The sequence below is a fragment of the Trichosurus vulpecula genome, chromosome 4, assembly GCF_011100635.1.
Source record: "Trichosurus vulpecula isolate mTriVul1 chromosome 4, mTriVul1.pri, whole genome shotgun sequence".
Lineage (NCBI taxonomy): Eukaryota > Metazoa > Chordata > Mammalia > Diprotodontia > Phalangeridae > Trichosurus > Trichosurus vulpecula.
In genome coordinates, this window is record NC_050576.1 from 159,940,295 (window position 1) to 159,960,854 (window position 20,560).

General features: G+C 41.1%; 1 protein-coding gene across 1 annotated transcript in view; it reads right to left on the reverse strand.

Moving 5' to 3' along the window:
* LOC118845708 (SLAM family member 7-like) overlaps nt 1-19,376 on the reverse strand; it is a 28,933-nt gene extending 9,557 nt beyond the window's left edge. The window contains exons 1-2 of the mRNA XM_036753713.1: nt 19,242-19,376; nt 4,330-4,683 (exon numbers count right to left, since the gene is read on the reverse strand). Coding sequence (XP_036609608.1) covers nt 4,330-4,683; nt 19,242-19,332 — 445 coding nt within the window. The 5' untranslated portion in view covers nt 19,333-19,376. The remainder of the gene's footprint in view (nt 1-4,329; nt 4,684-19,241) is intronic.
* Between the last annotated feature and the right edge of the window lie 1,184 nt (nt 19,377-20,560).

A 20,560-nucleotide genomic window follows, 5' to 3' on the forward strand; every position in this document is an offset into this window, starting at 1 on the left:
GGAGAAGATGTGGGAAAATTGAAACACTAATGTATTGTTGGTAGAATTGTGAACTGATCCAACCATTCTGGAGAGCAATTTGGAACCATGCCCAAAGGGCTATAAAACTGTTTATCACTTTGATCCAGCAATCCACTGCTAGGTCTGTATCCCAAAGAGATCATGAAAAAGGAGGAAAGACCCACATGTACAAAAATATTTATAGCAGCTCTTTTTGTGGTGGCCAAGAATTGGAAATTGAGGGGATGCCCATCGATTGGGGAATGGCTGAACAAGTTGTGGTATATGAATGTAATAAAATACTATTGTTCCATAAGAAATGATGAGCAGGTGGACTTCAGAAAAACCTGGAAAGACTTCCATGAACTGATGCTGAGTGAGATGAGCTGAACCAGTAGAACATCAAACACAGTGACAGCAACATTGTGAGATGATCAACTATGATAGACTTAGCTCTTCTCAGAAATACAATGATCCAAGACAAATCCAAAAGACTTGTGGTGGTAAATGCTGTCCACATCCAGAGAAAGAACTATGGAGTCTGAATGCAGATTGAAGCATACTATTTTCACTTTTTTGTTTTCTTTGTTTTTTTCTTTCTCATGGTTTTTCCATCTTGTTCTGATTCCTCTTTCACAATGTAACTAACATGGAAATGTGTTTAATGATTATACATGTATAACTTATATCAGATTGCTTGCTGTCTAGGGGAGGGGGAAGGGAAAAAGGGGGAGAAAAATTTAGAACTCAGAATCTTACAAAAATGAATGTTGAAAACTATCTTTACATGTAATTGAGAAAAAAATAAAATACTATTAAGTGCAAAAAAAATTAACTTGTCCATTTGCAACTTCTATACACCGCTCCTTTTCTGGTCATGGTGCCAAACAAGTGTTTTCCTCTTCAACATGATTTCCTCTTAATGATATCTCTTCAAAAACTCAAAGACTCTGGGAGTTGTATTTGAAAATATATAATTTTGACCATTGCTTCATTCTCTGACCCTACTCCCCTTTCCAAGGTCTCACATGCCCCATAATTTGGAAAACTCTAAACTAGATAAACTCTAAGGGCCTTTTCAGCTCTAAATCCTATGAAACTATGACTTAGTTATCCAACCCTCACACACACACACACACACACACACACACACACACACACACACACACATATACACACCACATATACAGCCATGAAGACAGTCTAGTAGAAAAGAGCTGGAAACCTTATGACTTAGAAGGCTACAGAGAGGTTGGGGAGGATGAAGACTGAGAAAAAGCCATTGGATTTGACCATTAAGAGACCATTGGTAACTTTGGAGAGAATAATTTCAGTTGAATGATGAGGTTGGAAGCCAAATTGTAAGGGGTTAAGTGGAGAGTGAGAGGAAAGGACATGGAGGAACCTATGACAGATGGCCTTTTCAAGGAGTTTGGAAACAAAGGGCAGAAGAGATTTAGGTTGATAGATAGCAGGAATGGAAGGATCAAATGAGGGGTTTTCAAGACTGGAGGAGATATGGGCATGATTGTAGGCACAGAAAAGCAGCAAGCGGACAGGGAGAGATGGAAAGTGATAGTGGAGATAATGGGAGGCAATCTACTGGAGGAGATGGGATCGAATGGGATCATCAGTCCCATGCTCACCCTGGTGGTTTTATAGTTCACCTTAGAGAGTGAAAGTACTCCTGATAGTAGTTATAAGATCTCTGTCTCTGTGTCCACTCTGACTCATTGGTCTAAGAGTATAGATAACATAAATATTGTCCATTATAATAGTCTCTAAGCCCTATCCTACAAGCAAAAGCCTGCTTCTTTTCTGACCTTGCTATACTTCACAAATCCCTAGTGACAGGACCTTAGTATAATGGATTTTTCTTATCACCTCACATTAGGAGAAGAAATCTGTGACTACACTGGAGATGTCATCATGTGTGCTGGGACTCTGATGTTCTTGGTGCTACCCTGATTCATCATCACCACTTTGCATTAGGAGACCCACCGTGAACCTCCAAGATGTGGCATCACTTGAGTGAAGTGAGCAGAACCAGAACATACTGTGTGATGATCAACTATGATTGTGCTTACAAAATGTAAGTATGTAAGTACAGCAATCTAATGATTCAAGACAATTCCAAAGAACTCGTGATGGAAAATGCTATCTGATAGAGACTGAATGCAGATTGAAGCATACTATTTTCCCTTTTTTGTTGGTTTTTTTTATTCCTTTTGTTTGGTTTCTTCTTTCATAACATGATGAATGTGGAAGTATGTTTTACATGGTTGCAAATGTATAACCTATATCAGATTGCTTGCCATCTTGGGGAAGGAGGAGGGAGAAAAATTTGGAACTCAAAATCTTCAAAAATAGAATGTTAAAACTTGTCTTTACATATAACTGGAAAAATAAAATATGATTAAATTTAAAAATAAATAAATAAAAAGACGTGGCATCTTCTATCACACAGACCAGACTGTGAGCCTTAGAGACATAGTCTTTCTAAAAGACGAAGAAAGGTTTAGAATTTCTGGCTTTTGTGTTTCTCCACATTTTTTTGTTTTGTTTTTGATTTGCTTGTTTTAGTTTTTCCCTCAATACTGCCCATATTAGGAGGACTCTCCAGTAAAAGACTTGAGACTTGGTCTTTCTGAAAAGGGAGAGTAAAGGCCTAGAATTTCTGGATTTTGTTCTCCATGTTTTTTTGGTTTTTGTTTTTGTTTTTTCTTTTCCCCTATTCACCCTACCTTAGTATTACCTCTAACAAGAGGACTATACCATAATGTAAATGGCAGCAGTTCCTCTAAAAGATTCGAAAGACCTTGCTACCAAGTGGTGGTATGTGGTAGGACCCATGTTTTCCAGATGCAACTTCCTGGTCTGGGGACATAAAAGGTCCTAGCCACATGTAGTCAGGACTTCTGAGACTTAGTGGGTGCCTGAGACCACACAAGTAAACTTATTGTGATGACCTACTGACCAGATGAATTTCCAGAAAGAGATGAGGAGGGCCACATTCAGAGAAGCTAAGTGCTACTATATCCTTGTTACATATTCTTGCTGTGTAAGAGCAAAGTAAATCTGCTTCCTTTATTAAATGTTCAGTGACTTGCAAGTACCTCATATTATCCCAACATTATCATGCATTTCCCATCAACTGCTCCACTTGGTTTTAACTCCATGAACATCAAGCCTCCCCCAGGATGAGCTCATCACTGGAAATCTTATCATCATGGAAACTGATCCACTTTCGATACTCAGCATCCTCAGTTGTCTCTCCCCCTCTGATTGGAGGATAGAGCAATAAATTCCTCCCCAAACTTCACTTTATAGAGGGCTCAGAATTTTCCAGCTAATTTAATTTTCCATCAGTTGCACTGCTTAGTTTGGACTCCACAGACATGTACCCCCAGGCAGGTATCTCCCTGGAAGACCTCCATTGACTCTCCCCTTTCAGCTTCCTTTTGTGTATTATCTTCTCTCATTCCATTGTAAGCTCTTTGAGGGCTGGAGTTGACTTTCTTTTTCTTATTTGTATCCCCAGTGCTTACTTAGCACAGTGCCTGGCACATAGTAGGTGCTTAATAATGTTTATTGACTATGACATCAAACCTGAACTAAGAGGGTGCTAGTGTTACAACTGTACTTCCAAAATCCAGGCCACAGCCACAGCCACAGCCACAGAAAAGAACCAACATCATATAGGGTATTTGCAATAGAAAAAGAGTTTAAAGAGGTGATCGGATGTTATAACACCACATGGACTATGAACAGGGTTTCCTGAATGAATGCGATCATTCTAAAAACACCTCTGCTTTGGAGGGCTTAGGTTCAATTACATCAGGCTGCATCAGCTCTTGACATCCCCTACAGCCTACCTTTTTCTGGAATCTTCCATATTTGGGAATTTCAAATAGCCAGAGTCTCGCCAGCCAATCTCCAGGATCTCCCTTCCTCTGACATCAGAGATGGGAAATCATTTCGAGCCACCTAGCTGCCTCTTGAGGATACTTACACAAATTCTTGAAGATGAATTAAACTCCACCTGGTATTTCTATTTCCATTCAAATTCATTCTTGCCTTCTTTAGATTCTGGAGTCAGGGAATACAAATTCTGAGGGCTTTGACACATACATATTCCCTTCAAATAATGGGGAAAGAAACCTTCCTTCCTATCCCTGTCAAAGAAACTGGAAGAAGAGATAAGACTGAGTTTGGTAGCTCCTGGATAGCTCCTTGTCCTATGTGACAAGAAGCATAAACTCTCTCAAGTGGAGCGTGGGTTGTCTCAGGGGCTGGTCTTTGAGTTCTCAGTATATTATCCTCACTTACCATTAACAAAGAGAAAAAAGCTTTGATCCCAGAGTATTCCTTTAGAATATTGGATTCGAGCTCTATAGCACCCATGATCCTCAAAGGTGAGATTCCCAATCCTCAGGGATGTCATGTTAAACGTCATACGAACTCTCCGCTCATCTGTGTTCTCGAGATCCTCCCATGTTAGAGACTCATCCTCAGGAACAAAATAGAACAGAATCTGATGACTCTGTTTAGATTCAAAGCTCCATGCAATGCTTTTGATCTTTTCTCCTGAGCTTATGTTCAAGTGAAACAGGATGGAACCTCCCTTGACCCCATGCAGAGAAGTCTGAATTCCAGAACTCTGAGCTCCAGAGGTCCAGGCACCTGGGATGATGGGAAACAGAGAACAGGGATCAGCACTATTTACTTAGCTAGAGCAGATCACAGCATCTCAGATTCCCTCAGTCAGAAGGAACTTGGTCATCTAGTTCATCCCTCTGTATCAGGATAGCACTGCCCTAAACAAGCCCCACTTTAGGAAAGCGGTGCGGAAGTAGAAGGTCTCCTCCCCAAGGGGCAGCACAGGCCAACACTAGAACTGGACGTAGAATTCACTTATAGCCAGCAACTGTCATAAAGCATGAACCCCCACCACGTGTTGCAGAGGAATAAGACTGGACCAGGATCCAGAAGACCTAAATTTGAGGACCAGCTTTACCACTTATATGAGACCTTGGGCAAATCACTGAACCTCTTTTGGCCTTGATGTCCTCATTTGTAAATGGGAGCAATAATCCTTCCACAAGTACCTTGGCCGGGTTATTTTAAGGGTCAAATGAGGTCATTATGTAAAATGTTTTATTAATACACACACATGTGCTATTATTGTCAGGAAGGTGTTTACATTGTAGTTCTTGCAGTATTCTTCCTGGTACAATATAAGCACTCTCTGTCCTTAGTAGAAATAGGTAGGAACTCATCGCTCCCTTTTCAATCCTTTAAGGATTTCAGAAACATTATTCAATTTCCACCCACCCCATCCCTCATTCATTAATTTGTCCTGCATTTACCAAGTGCATATGACCTGAGAGGTAATCTCATTGAACCCCCTCCTTTTACAAGTGAGAAAATTGAGGCCCAAAATGGCTAAGGGATTGTCTTAAGGTCACATAGGATATACATGGCAGAGTTGAGATGAGAATTTCATTTCTCTGCTTCCAAATCTGGCACTCTTTTCAGTGGACCATGTTGTATCTCATATGTTCATTTCTTCACATTATTTTGTCTTCTTCATTTACAACACTGTTGTATATAGCCTTTTTATCTATTCTGTCCTGGGCACCTAGTAATGGAAAGTTCATACAAGCATATAAGAACAAGAGCCATTCTTGAATATATAAAAGACTAAAGGACATGAACAAGCAGTTCTCAAAATGAAAAAGAAAAGCCATCAACAGCCATATGAGAAATATGTTTCAGATCACTAATAAGAGAAAAGAAGATTAAAACAACTTTGTGACTCTGCCTGGCACCAAATTGGCAAAGATGACAAAAGAGGAAAATGACAATTGTTGAAGGGGCCGTGGGAGGACAGGCACATAAATGCACTATTGGTGGAGTTGTGAACTGTTCCAACAATACCCAAAAAACTAATCCCACTAAAAGTATGCACAGTCTTTGACCATTAATAAAACTTATGCACCTACACCCCAATGGGAAAAGGACTCAAAAGTACAAAAATATTTGTGGTCACACTTTTTGTTATAGCAAAGGATTAGAAACAAAATATGTGTCCCTCAATTGGGGAACAGTTGAACAAATTATAGTATGTTAATATAATGCTCTGTAAAAAAAAATGGTAAAAAGTATAAATTTTGAGAAACCTGGAAAGACTTGTATAAATTCATATAGAATGAAATGGGCAGAACCAGGTGAATAATTATACAAAGACTACAGTACTATAAGGGAAAGAACTTTGAAATAGTTAAAAATTCTGAACATTGCAATGACTAATAGCCACTCCCAAAGACTGATGATGAATCCCATATGCCTTCCACCTCTTGACAGAGAGATAATAGATTAAAGGCAAAGAATGAGATATATGTTATTAGACACAGTCAACATGCATATTTGTCCTGCTTTGTTTGACTATAGTTATTTGTTATAAGGGAGGGCTTCTATTTTTTATATGGGAGGGAGAATTATGGAAAGAAAAGCAATCATACTAACAACTGTCAAAAAAAGAAAAGAGCAACAATAAAACCTTTAAAACACACAAAAGAAAGCAGAAGGAAGTTCAGAAAGGGATACCGTTAAGTATAATACATACTCAACAAACAAGCTGTATGTAATAAAGACTTAAGAGTTTCATACACATTCCTCTTTTTCTGTATTCTTTGTATATGAATGTGCCTGATTTCGGGCACATTCTATCCACTGCGCCATCTGGTTGTCCCATTTTGTATTTTGCGTAGCCTTATCTAGTGATACAGTAGATAGAGCACTAGGCTGGGAATCAGGAAGACCCATCTCCCTGAATTCAAATCCAGCCTCAAATACTTAGTAGCTGTGGGACTCTGGGCAAGTCACTTAACCCTGTTTGCCTTGGTTTTCTCATCTACAAAATGAGCTGGAGAAGAAAATGGCAAACCACTCTGGTATCTCTGCCAAGAAAACCCTAAATGGAGCTACAAAGAGTCAGACACGACTGAACAACAAAAGCCTTGCGTGGGGGATTCATTGAACAAGTTGGGCCATGTCCCCAGGTGCACAAGAGACTTCATCAAATGTTTCACTGATACTTAGGCAAACTATATTACCCACCTAACAACTCAGTCCAAAAACAGAAAATGAGGTCTGTATGGTATTATCTGTTGTTTTTTTGTTTTTTAACAAGCTCGTTTATTTTCTCTTTCTCCCCCTCTCTCCCCACACTAGAAAACAAAACACCTGTAACATAGACACACAAAAACAGAATCAATGTCCACAAAACCAATGTCCAAAAATGAATCCATGACCTTTGCCAGCTTCTTTTTCCATATATTCACTGGCCATCTTTTTAATATTTTCCAGGATTTTGACAATTAAAGCCAGTTTTACTGGCCTATAATTTACAAACTCCACTCTTTTCCCTTTTTAAAAAACTGGAATATCTGTACTTCACCAGTCCTATGACACCTTTCTGGTTCTTCACCATCCGTCTCCATTTTTTTTTTTACTGCCACTGTCCTGCCACTGTCCTCCAGAGATCACTAACAGTAACTCAGTAATTACATTCACCCAGTAATTTGATAACCATGGTTTATGCTGAATCTAGACTCTGTGTCTTGAATTCACGAAGGGAAGAAGCTGCATATTTTTGCTGTCTCCAATTCGCTGTCAAGAACTTTGTTCCTTTTTCCCCCACTTCAATGATCATTCTCGTTAGAATAGAAAACCAAAGCAAAATAACAGGACCTTCTTTCCATTACCTCTTATCAGCGTTCCATCCCTAAACATAACTAGGATGGGACACCTGGGGCTTTGTCCTAGAGCAAGCAATCGACCTCAAATGGGGAAGCCTGCCTCAAGGAAGGAGACCTAAAAGGACACTGACAAGTGATTGTCTTAATCTAAGGAAGAACATACAGCAGATCCTGGTATTGGAGCAAGAACTGAGCTATGACCTGGTAGGGCTGGTGACAGGATGATAAAAGTGGCGTTGAGGGAAGGTTTCCCACTGGAAAGCAGCTGATCCGCTCCTTGAAAAGAAGACAAGTTTGGCAGGACCCAAATTTACCCCAGATAGGAGGGAAAAGAGGCAGGTAGGTGTCACAGTGGATAGAGCACTAGACTCTGGGCAAGTCACTTAATCCAGTTTGCCTCAGTTTCCTCATCTGTAAAATGAGCTAGAGAAGAAAATGGCAAACCACTCCAGTATCTTTGCCAAGAAAACTCCAAATGAAGAGTTGGGCAGGACTGAAAACAAAAAAACAAAGGAGTGGAAAGAAGGCCTAGATAATGGAACCAGTCACCTCATTACATCAATTTGTCCCCTCCGAGTCAGCCAAGATGATGGTAGCCCAGCCATTTCCATATACTGAGGCCTAGACTAGATGAAGCCTAAAGTCTAGTCCAACTCTAACATAATATTTTGAGGGGTCAAAGGGTGAGGCATGAGAATTGGTTTCAAGAGCTCCTGCAGCGCCTTTTCTAAAAGCATCTTTCTGGAAAGGTGACCACTCTATCCCCATCCCCCAAACCAGGCTTTTTTAGATGCCAAGTGTGAAGAAACAAGTGAGCTTAGCACCTAGTTATCCAGAATAATTACCTTAAATAGTAAACTACTACATGAGCCAGTGGGGATGGTGGGGGGGGCGGAGACTGGAAATTCTTTGTAGCAGCATCTTCATGGTATCCCAGAGACAGTCTTCCCCCAAGGAATGTTGAACACTCTTCCTTCCCCCTCCCCCAAACTCAAGATGCCTTTCCAAGTGTGGTTGGCCCAGGTGTTTAGTTCCATATTCCCTGGTTCTATCAACCCAAGCAGTAGAATTTTCTTACTTTGATCTTCTCCTACCATATGAAAAAAAAAACAATACAGTGCTTTACATTGTGTTCAGCAGTCATGGTCCATGCTTGCCTCATTATCTTGTTTAAACATTCCTAATTTTATTCTGATAGGACCATGGCATTGCTCTTTTCAGACACAGCTTCTCCCTTCCTTATTGGAAATGTTTCTGTTTTTATGTTCTAAGAATCCTTCTGGCAAATCTTGAACTGGCTGCCTTATAAGGAGCCTAATGAGTCTTATTTCTTCCCAACTTGGGAAGAAAAGAAACAGTCTCAAAAGGCAAAACTGAAATAGGGGATTTCCTGCTAGGAAGTTAGGGTTTTGTTGGGGTTGGGGGCAGGGTGAGGGGTGCTGAAGAGAGAGGGAAGCTCTTGAGAGTTTTCTCTCTTCCCAGGGCAGAAATCAAACAACCTGAATTTTTAGCAACTTATATCCCCTCACAAAGGCAGCCAGTACATGTCTTGTCAGGAGGACTGTTAGAATATACAAAATTTTATTGCTGAAAGTTTCCCATCCTTATCAGACTGAATGCCCCTAGAGAATTTAAGGGCCTAGGATCCTACTTCTCCTTCTTCTGAATTCTTTGAAATCCTTTCTCCCTTAATCTGGGGTACATGTGAAACTACACCTGACTTTCTTATCTTTAACAGGAATTCTACAATAGAATAGCATTCTTCCCCTCCCCTCCACCAAAGTTTCCATCATTTCTACTTCAGCAAATAGCTCCTTCTCTTTGGTAAGATCAGGACTATAATAGCAGTTCCTCTGTTACTTCTGTCATTTTGAAGACTGAAATGATCACGAAGGAGAGGCAAGAATTTATGAGTCTCTGATTTTGAGTAGACTCCAGCAGGTATCTAGAGAACTAAAGTCACCAGTTAGATTTACTGGAGTTGGCTTCATGGAGAAGACATATAAGCTGCTTTGTCTCCAAACTATATCACCTCAATCTTTTACATTTTCATCACAGGTCATACTCTCCAAACCTTCTATTCTCCCTGGGTTATAGAAATACCCCTAACGCCCAATGGGAAATTTCTTTTCAGCTTTTCTGAGTCCTTAGTGCTGTTGTAAAGTTTCCACTCCAGTTCAGGCCCTCATCACCTCTTGTTACAACACCTGGACTGTTCTCATAGCCTCCTAATTATTCTTCCTGCCTTAAGTCTCTCCCCAATCCAATCCATTTTCCACATAGCTGCCAAAGTAATTTTCCTAAAATATCTCCTCTCCTCCTACTCAATAAACTTGAGTGGCTTTTTATTACTTCTAGGATTGAATATTAACTAGAAGAGAGTCCTAAGCCTGGTCTTTCATGAGGACACCCAACCATGATTCTTTCATTTCCAGATCAACTCTTTCTGTGGACTTCTTTACCTCCTCAACAGCAGCCTAATTCCCCCTCGTTTTTAGCTCCTCTTTGTGTTGTCTTGTTCCCCCCCACTCCAACCCCCATTAGAGTGTAAGCTCCTAGAGGGTAGGGACTTCCTTGTTTGCTTGTATTTGTAGTCCCCACACTTAGCACAGTGCCTTGCATACAGTAAGCCCTTAATAAATGCCCAATCTATCTATATACTCCCAACCCTAGGCCTCCTTTTTCCTTAAGCTACAAAAGGCAGAGGGGATTCATTCTGAGAAGCTGTCCCTAAGCTTCACCAGAGTCACAAAAGGGTCCACAATGGGGAATGAAAAGGTTAAGAACCCCTGCTCTTCTAAAGAGAACAGCTGCTCTTTGGCGGATGTATCTGTAAACACAGAAGGCCCTATGTGGAGCCATAGCAGCTACAGTAAATAAAGTCATTTCCTGGTAATTGGTTCTTTGAGTACATGCAACATATGCTGCTAGGCAATATGACTCCAGATATCTCTTCCCGTGACTGCTCAGTCCCTTGGCTCATCTCCTCGGCCTACACCTAGCTGTTTCTGAGCTCTACTTTCTATGACCTTACCCTGCTCTCAACATTTAGCCTTACTATTCCAGGAGACCTTCACTCTGCCCAAAGGGCAACAGATTTATGACATTGTGCACCTTTGCAGAATATTGGCCTCAGATGAAAGCCATACCCATACGTACTAATCCCAGAGCTGACCCTGGGGGCCCCCGCCTGCACTCGGCCTGTGATTATAGCTCTACTGACCATAACTTAGCCCTGGCTCCTCCAGAAAATATTCTCAGATTTCTGGAGAAGAGATTGTTCAATTTAGGTCCTGATGTCTCTAAGATAAGCCATGATGTTCCTCATCTCTCCAAATATTTATCCCTGCTCTGAGTACAACAGATAAAAAACACTTTTTCAACCTATTCACATGCAATACATTTTCCCAACATCTTCATTTTGTTCCCCTATCTTCTCTCTTTTTAATTTTTTTATTCTGGATTTAAAATACCCCCAAAAAAGAACATTTCTATGCATACAGCAGAACAAAAAGAGGATTCTGTATGAAATCATGAATCTCAATTTCACACTCTTTGCCTTTTAATGAAAAGTATATAATAAATTCTACACACTGCATTCAAAACTATCCTACTTGTCTGCGCTTCTTTCTGAATTTCCTTCTGTTCTCTCCTATCCTCTTCTTTGACCTCACTGTTGCAACAATACCATTTCACCACCCCACCTCTCACCAATTAACTGAGCAAAAGGAAGGAAGAAAAATTCTTTTAACAAATAATCCAAGTCAAGCAAAACAAATCCACATAGTGGACGTGCCCAGAAATGCATATCTGTAATAATATTCCATTGCATTTATGTACAACAATTTGTTCAGCCATTCCCCAATGGGGGGTGGGAGGTGGGTAGGATAAGGACAAGCAGGACAGCTTTAGAAGTAATGAAAGTGGGAATGAACTGAGACAAATAGATTTCCCTTCCTGATGATATTTGACACAAGCTACTTTTAAAATGGGTAAGGGTTCTATGAGCTGAGTCAGGCTGGGCTGCTGGGGAAGAGGCCAATCTGGGAATCAACGCTTGCCCCGAATCATCACCATCTCTTTGGTCCCTTCCACTTTGTGAGAATGAGGCAAGTTCAGGTACCACTTGGTAGCTGAGACACTGAGAAGGAAATGATATGCTTTTTAAACTGATAGGAGAGAAGGGGAAATTCAAATATACAAAGTAACAAACAAGGCAAAATGACAAATGGTGCAGAGTGGGGTCATACTCTGTATGTGTCTGGTCTATACTGGCCTACGTCCCACATTCCATTAATGTTGAACAAGCCAAAAAAAAAAACTTGCTTAGACAATGCATATTTGTTACAAGAGTTTTAGTTTTCTTTTTCTTTTTTTCCAATGGGGATGGGAGGTAGAAGGGATAAGGTCAAGCAGAATGCCCTAAGCCAGGGGAGTGGAACCTTCAGCCTCAAGGCCACATATGGCTCTCTAGGTCCTCAAGTATGGCCCTTTGACTGAATCTAAACTTCACAGAACAAATCCCCTTAATAAAAGAATTTGTTCTGTAAAACTTGGACTCAGTCAAAAGGCTGCACCCAAGGACCTAGAAGGCCACATGTGGCCCCAAGCCACAGGTTCCCCACTCCTGCCTTAAGCTCTCCCAAATTGCCCTCCAAACAACTTTAAAATAATGCCTCGAGAAAATCTGGAACTCAAACTATGTAGAACCGTGTGTGGTAAACTAAAAATAAATAAATAAAAAATTAAAAATTAAAAAAAAAAAGAAATAATGAACAGGCAGACTTCAGAAAACCCTGGAAAGACTTACATGAATGGATGCTGAGTGAAGTGAGCAGAACCAGGAGAACATTGTACATACTAGCAGCCACATTGTACGATTACCATCTTTGATAGACTTATCTCTTCTTAGCAATGCAATGAATAAAGATAATTCCAAAAGACTCATGATGGAAAATGCTACCCACATCCAGAAAAAGAAGTATGGAGTCTGAATGCAGATTGAAGCATACTATTTTCTCTTCTTTTTTATGGCTTCTTCCTTTTGTTCTGATTCTTCTTTCACAACGTGACTCATGCGGAAATATGTTTAATATGATTGTGCATGTATAGTCTATATCAGAATGCATGTTCTCATGGGGAGGGGGAAAATTTAGAACTCGAAATCTCATAAAAGTGAATGTTGAAAACTAAAAATAAATAAATAAATTTTAAAAAGAAAAAAAAATGTCTCGAAATCAATTCTGGTGCAGCAGAACCAACAAAAGGATGGAGTGAAATAATTTTCCAGCCCAAGATAACCTAGAAGATTAGCAGGAAAGGTCTGTCTCACTGGGGTGAGAGTGGAGTGTAGTCCAGGACAGTCTACTGAATTTAACATGCTGAATTTACTATAAGTTCAAAAAAAAAGCAAGCACTATAGAAAGGTGATCTGCACTTTCATGTCCGTTCTACACATGTATATGGAATTTCTCACTTTGGTATTTGCTAAGCTCAAAATTTTAAAAGAAATAAAATTGGTCAGAGTCCTACACAGTCGATGAACAGTCAGCCAGGAAGCAGTTGGAACCAGAAATGAAGGTTAATATTTATAATAGAACTGAGAAAAGAAAAATACCAACCCCAACTTCCCTTACCTTCTTCCTCCTTTCCCCCTCCCCCACTCCTCCACCCAACACCCCTTGATGCAGACATTGATCTCCTGAAATTTGAAGTGTATTTGGAAACCACTCTCAGTAGAAGTGTCTACAGTGGGTCAAAGCAGCTGATCTCGGTTTTTCCAAAATTCCTGAGAACAAACACCTGTATCAACTAGAGGACGTGCCAGTCTAGGAGAAGCTATAGGTGTGCAGCTTTTAGGATGGAGAGGTAGGTTACAAGGGCTTTGAATGCTTGCCTTACTCTTGTTGTTCAGTCATATCTGACTCTTTGTGACCCCATTTGGAATTTTCTTGGCAAAGATATTAGAGGGATTTGCTATTTCCTTCTCTAGTTCATTTTACAGAAGAGGAATTGAGGCAAACAGGGTTAAGTGACTTGCCCAGGGTCACATAGCTAGTAAGTGTCTGAGGCTGTATTTGAACGCAGGAAGATGAGTCTTCCTGATTCCAGGCCTGGCACTCTGTGCACTATGGCACCACCCAGTTGCCATTGCACTAACGTTAAACAAGTCAGGAAAACTAGTTAGATTATGCCTCTTTGTTACAAGGGTTTTGTTTCTGTTTTTTGGATTTTCTATTTGACCCTAGAGGTGATAGGAACCCCCTGCAGTTTACTGAGTTGGGGGAAAAGGAGGTTGATGACATGGTTAGACTTTAGGAAAATTACTTTTACAGCTGAGTGAGAATGGACTGAAATGGGGAGAAACTTGGTGCAGGCCAACCAACAGCAGGCTGTTACAATAGCCTAGGCAAGAGGTGACAAGGGACTGGACCACTGTTGTGAAAAAGGCCTCTTCACTGAATGGGTGTTACCTCACTCAAAGTGAGAACCTGAAAAGACCTTAGTCTGGAAGGGCCAGGGTCTCCCAATGCATCCTGGGCCATCTCTAGTTGTCCTGGCGAATATCAGGCCACTGGAGCCAGATGGCCCTGGAGGACTAAGTGAGGCTGGTAACCTTGCATAGCCCTCCCTCACTCAAATCAAAGTCAACTGCAAATCATGTCATCATTTCCCTGATGTCATGGTTCTCTTTGAAAATGAACGAAGGACGAACACAACTTGTGTCCAAGAAGAAAAGAGGGCATGTACAACAGATGTTATGAAGGGAAAAATCAACAAGCCTTAGCAACAGATTGGATATAGGGAGTGAGAGAGTGGGGAGTCAAGCATGACAGTTAATTTGCAAGCCTGGATGACTTGGGAGGATGGTGGGACCTTCAACAGTAATAAGGAAGTTAGGAAGAGGACAGGGTTTGGGGGAAAAGTCATGGGTTCAGTTTGGGACATGTTGAATTTAAGATGTCTATGGCCTTTGCAGCCGGAGCAATCTTGATCATAGCTTAAGCACAGACAGGTATTGGACAGGTACACAGTTTTGTCACCAAATTCAGCTTTTTATGCAAGTATAAAGGATGATTCTTTTTTTTTTTTGGAAGGAGGAAGGCAAGGCAATTGGGGTTAAGTGACTTGCCCAAGGTCACACAGCTAGTAAATGTGTCAAGTGTCTGAGGCCGGATTTGAACTCAGGTCCTCCTGACTCCAGGACTGGTGCTCTAGGATGATTCTTATAGTTATCCCATGAAGCAAGTCAAAACTCTGTTCATTTGAACCTAGCTCTGTGGCTCTGAGTATGGCAGATCAGGAGAACCTGGACTCTAGGGCTCAGTTCCTCCTGCAGAGCTGCTTAAAGGGAGAGTTCAAGCCTCTTGTGCCCTCTTGCCATCCTTCCAAGCTCCATATAAAACTCTGCACAGGGGGGACTCTCAGGAAGAAACTGTCAACTGCCTTAGAGGTGGCCAACTTGATTGTAGCTCACGTGATAATAACAATCATATTTATGTTTTATATTTTACAAAGAATTTTCCTTATAACAACTCAGTGTGGTAGGTAGGACAAGCATTATTATCTCCACTTTACAGCTGTCAGACAGCTAGTAAATTGTAGAACCGTGAACTTGTACCCAGGTTTCCTGAATTCCAGTCTACTACACCAAAGATACCTGGAATATTTTTTTTTGAGCACCAGAAAACAGTAGCCCAGGTAGAGATGGACCAAGTGAGGTCCTGGGAAAAGATAGAATACCAGGGAAACTCAGATGTGTCTGTCTTTGGATTCAAAAAATAAACTTCACAAGCATAAGATGGGAGAGGCTCAGTTAAATAGCAATTTGTCTGAGAAAGATCTGTAGGTTTTAGGCGTCTACAAGGTCCACATGAGTAAACAGAGTCTCATTGGCAGACAAAGAGAAAACTAACACCCACAACATGGAAGGAACATGCTGTACTCTGCCTTGGTTAGAACCCATGTGGGGTAGTGTGTTCAGCTGTGGGTGCCACCTTTTAGGAAGGATATTGACAAGCGGGTGTGGAAGCATGTTAAAGGGGTTTTTAGGTCAACTGGTAATGTTAAGAAATACATTTCTCCAGTCTAGAGTTCTTTCCAAACTTATCTGAAGGAAGAAAAGTTAAGTAGAGCTTAATCAAACTTCAGAGGAAATAATGCCCTGCACTAAAGGCCCTTTTTAACTTTTTCTTAGGCTTAACATCTTTCTCTTAGGAGAATGCATGAAAAAGTCAAGAACGAAAGCTAAGATTCCAGGAAATAGTCAAGAGTATAACAGTACTTAAAAGAAGAAATATCTCATGTCTAGTTAAGATTATTGCCTTCCCTCAACCACCAAAGAGACTGCGTGCGTGGGGAACCTACAGCCTCATGGCCACATGTGGCCCTCTAAGTCCTCAAGTGAGGCCCTGTGACTGAATCCAAACTTCACAGAACAAATCCCCTTAATAAAAGGATTTGTTCCGTAAACTTGGACTCAGTCAAAAGGACGCATCCAAGGACCTAGAAGGCCACATGTTATCTCAAGGCCACAGGTTCCTCACCCCTAGGTTAGAGTATTGATCCACCCAAGGAAAGCACTCTGTTTCCCCATTTCCTGAAGGGATTAGTGTATTGAAAAGAGGAAGAAGTGCCCTTTGATTACTTTATATCACCTTTAATAATCATGGGGGATGGGGAGAGTGGGACTATACAGCATCTATCTCCATTCTCTAATCTTCTTGCCTTGCCCTCCCCACCCTCACTCCCACAAAATCGTTTTATTTGTCACAGAATCATAGAATGCTAGAATTGGAAGGGACCTCGTTAGCCATCTAGTCCAAGCCAGACCCAAAGGAAGTGTCCACTGCAATACGCCCAACAAGGGGTCATCTGCCCTCTACTTAAAGACCTGCAAGGTAGGAAAATTCAAACACCTCCCAAGGCAGCCCTTTCCACTTTTTAAAAGTTCTAATTATTAAGAAGCTTTTTCCTGGTGGCAGCTAGGTGGTGCAGTGAGTACAGCACTAGCTCTGGAGTCAGGAGGACCTGAGTTCAAATCCAGGCTCAGACACTTGACACACTTCCTAGCTGTGTGACCTTGGGCAAGTCACTTAACCCCAATTGCCTTGCCTTCCCCCTGCCAAAAAAAAAAAAAGTTTTTCATGACATCAAGCCTAAATTTTCTTCCACCTATTGCTGCTGATTCCATCCTCTTGGGCCAAACAGAATAAATCTAATTGCTCCTCCAGATGAAAACCCCTTGTGTACTTAAAGAGAGTTGTTGTATTCCCACGCCACCCCCACCTTCTCTTCTCTACTCTCTATATACTTGGTGCCCTCAATCAAGCCTCATACCATATGGTCTAAGGGCTTGTCACCCCCTGGCTACCTTCCAACTCATCAACATCCTTCCTGAGATATAGAATTCAGAGCAAAGTACAATATTCCAAATGGGGAACTCTCACTTCCTTAATCTTGAACACTATAAATCTCTTAATGCAGCCTGAGATCATATTTTTTTGAGCTACCATCACACTAACAATTCAGGCACTAAAATCCCGAGGTGTTTTCCCATACACTCTAGGCAGGACTCTGCCATTCTGTATTTATAAGGTATGGCCTCAGAGACAAGAAGGCATGGGTTCAAGTCCCACCTTTGCCTTAGGCTGGCTATTCAACCTTCTTAGTGTCTGTAGGAGACTCCCAAAGAAACACATAGAAGAGAAAGCACCGATCTGCATTAATGGAAGTAGTTCCTCAATGGGAGATCCCTGGAGCAATGAAATCACAAGTCTGGTTAAAAAAAAATTGACCCAGTATTCTAACCTGTCAAGATCTTTTTGGATCCTAATTCTGTTATCCAACCTATTAACTATCCTTACCACTATGTATCTACCATTGCAAACTGGATAAGCATGCCTTCCATACCTTTACTGAAGTCACTGATTAAAATGTCAAATAGGAAAGGCCCAAGCATAGATACACTATATAGATATGCCTAATACATCCTCCTGAATACCTCCTTCCAAGTTGACATTGAATCATTAATACCTATTCTATGAGTCTGGCCATTTAATATCTTCCCAAATCTACCTACTGGATAGCCCCACAAGAAGAATTCTATCTCGTCGACAAGAAGACTACAACTACGTCAAATGCTTTGTAGAAATCTAAGTAAACTCTAGCTATAGCATTCTCCTGATCTATCAGTCTAATAACCCTATCCAAGATGAAAATGAGATGAACACATTTTCATCTTGGATAGGGTTATTAGACTGATCACCACTTCCTTTTCCAGACATTTAATAACCAAGAATAGAAATTCATTTCCCTGATCTGGTTTGTATAATACTCTCTCTTCAGTTCTGAAACTTTGGTATAGTGTTTATCCTTCTCCAGATCTGGAAAGAGAAGCATTAAGGAGAACTGGGAAAAGCTTCTTTCAGAAGGTAGCATTCAAACAGAGATCAAAGGGAGCCAGAGAAGCTAGAGGGGAAGATAAGAAGGGAGACACTGTTCCAGGAGTCAGGAGATGGAGTGTCTTGCTCACGAAGGCCAATGTTACTATATCACACAGCAGGGGGCTGGAGGAAGCAGTGAGTAGCACGTAAAAAGACTGGAAAGGAAAGAAAGGGGACATGTTAGGAAGGGCATTAAAAACCTAAATAGGGTTTTTTTACATTTGAACCGTTTCACAGACAGGAGAGCCGAGACTCAGACCATGAGAAGGTTAAGGGTAGGAACAAGTCTAAGGGCAGTTTAAAAAAAACATAGGTAGAAAAATCATTAGTGATATATTAGGGGTGGGGTGGGGCATCATCTTCTAAAATAATACAGAGGAAGCAGAGTCAGCTGCTATAAATTTCAACTTTAAAAGTGGAATATGGGGACCTTTTGAGTGGAGACAGAAGCTTTAGGAGAGATAATAGCTATCTCTGTGTTAAATATAATTTGGTGGATCTGGGATGTGCAGAAAAGGCTCTGTGACCCAAAGATAGAGGATATATTTTAAAAGAGAAACTATGTCTTGCAGGCTTAGGGGCTTCACCCCAGGCATGGAAAAACTACTCTGAATCAATATTCAAACCAGCCTCCTTAAGTGAGGTGGCAGGGAATGAGGTTCCTGGAAGTAACCTAAATAAAGATGCCCCTTTCTCCTTACTTCTATAGTCAAAGGGTCAATCCTAGCAGCACCAACCCCAACCCTACCTCTCAGTCTCAGTTCTATGAACTTCCATTCTGTCACTTTTATTTTTCCCCTGTAATAAATTTCAACCTTCCCCTCCACCCAAAGCAGCCTATGAGGCCAAGAGTTAAGAAGATCTCCCCTCCCCATTGCTCACTAAGGGCTCTATTCTGCTGTAGCTGGCCAAGCATCTCTCAGAGCCAAGAGTTTAGGCTAGAGAGTTTGAAGAGACCCCATTGATACCCTCCTCATGGGCTCAAGGCTGAAGGGCCCACGAAGGTAACACAAGTAAAGACAATAAGACTTACCCAGGAGACAGACAAGGGCACCCAGGACTCTGGGAAGCTGGAGGCATACAAGTTTATTGGCAAATGGCACTTTCATTGGAGATCTGCTCATCTGCACAATGGGCTGAGAAAATATTTCTTCTTCACGAACGAGAAACAGATGGTCCCTCCCCTCCCTCCCACTCTGCAGCCCTTTGAGGTGTGGCACTCAAGCAAGCCATAAGCAGAGAGGAGTCTAGGACTAAGACATCAAACCAATGTGACCTCCTCATAATTAAGAAGCCCAGGCAGTGCAGAGAACTGTTTTAATCCGAAGTCCCTCCCCTCCATAGTCTTACCCAATCCACTTCTCCCATTAATGGAAAAGGAAATCAAAATCAATCAATCAAAAGGCACAAGATGGGGATTCACAGATTGTAAATGTAGAGAGGAAACAGCTGTTGCCTTATAGATAGTAGCCAGGGAGTAAGGAGTAAGTCTGTAACCACAGACGTTTAACAATCTAGGGGAGAGGGGGGCGGGTGCAGAGACGGGAATAGGGAGGTAGTAAGCACAGTACATTTTAAAGTTTAATCTGTATTAGTAAATTTTCTCCGTCATTCTCAAGTATAAATAATCAACAAAACAATAAATCAAGCCCTGACTTGCAGTTTACAGATATCCAAAGTGTTAATGATCACAGTGAAAATTTAACTGTCTACTATCTCAATTCAAGATGATTCCAGAACACCCTTGCTTGCAGCCCTCAAAATTATCTCTTAAGCCTCCCTTGTTTGCTCTGAACCAGGCAGAGAGGCTGAGCAAAGGCTGGACTTTTTTCTTATTTACCTCTGTCGATAAATCAATAAACATGTATTAAGCACCTACTATATGCCAGGCACTGTGCTAAGCCTGGGGCTACAAAAAGAAGCAAAAAGCAGTTCTTGCCCTCAAGGACTTTATAATCTAATGGAGTTTGTACAAATATGTACAAACAAGGTATATACAGGATAAATAGGAAATAAATGAGAGAGAAAGCACTAGAATTAGGAGGGGTTGGGAAAGACTTTCTAGAAGATGAGTTTTTAGTTGGGACTTAAAGGAAGCCAGGGAGGCCAATAGAGAGAAAGAGCCTTCCAGGCATGAGAGACAAACGCAGAAAATGCCCAGAGCCAAGAGATGGAGTATCTTGTTCACAGAACAGCCAGGAGGCCAGGGTCACAGAATTGAAGTGTGTATGGTGGCCAGTAAGGTGTAAGAAGACTAGAAAGGTATGAGGAGGCTGTTATGAAAGGTTTTGAATGCCAAACAGACCATTTTGTATTTGCTCCTGAAGGTTAAGGGAGCCACTGGAGTTTATG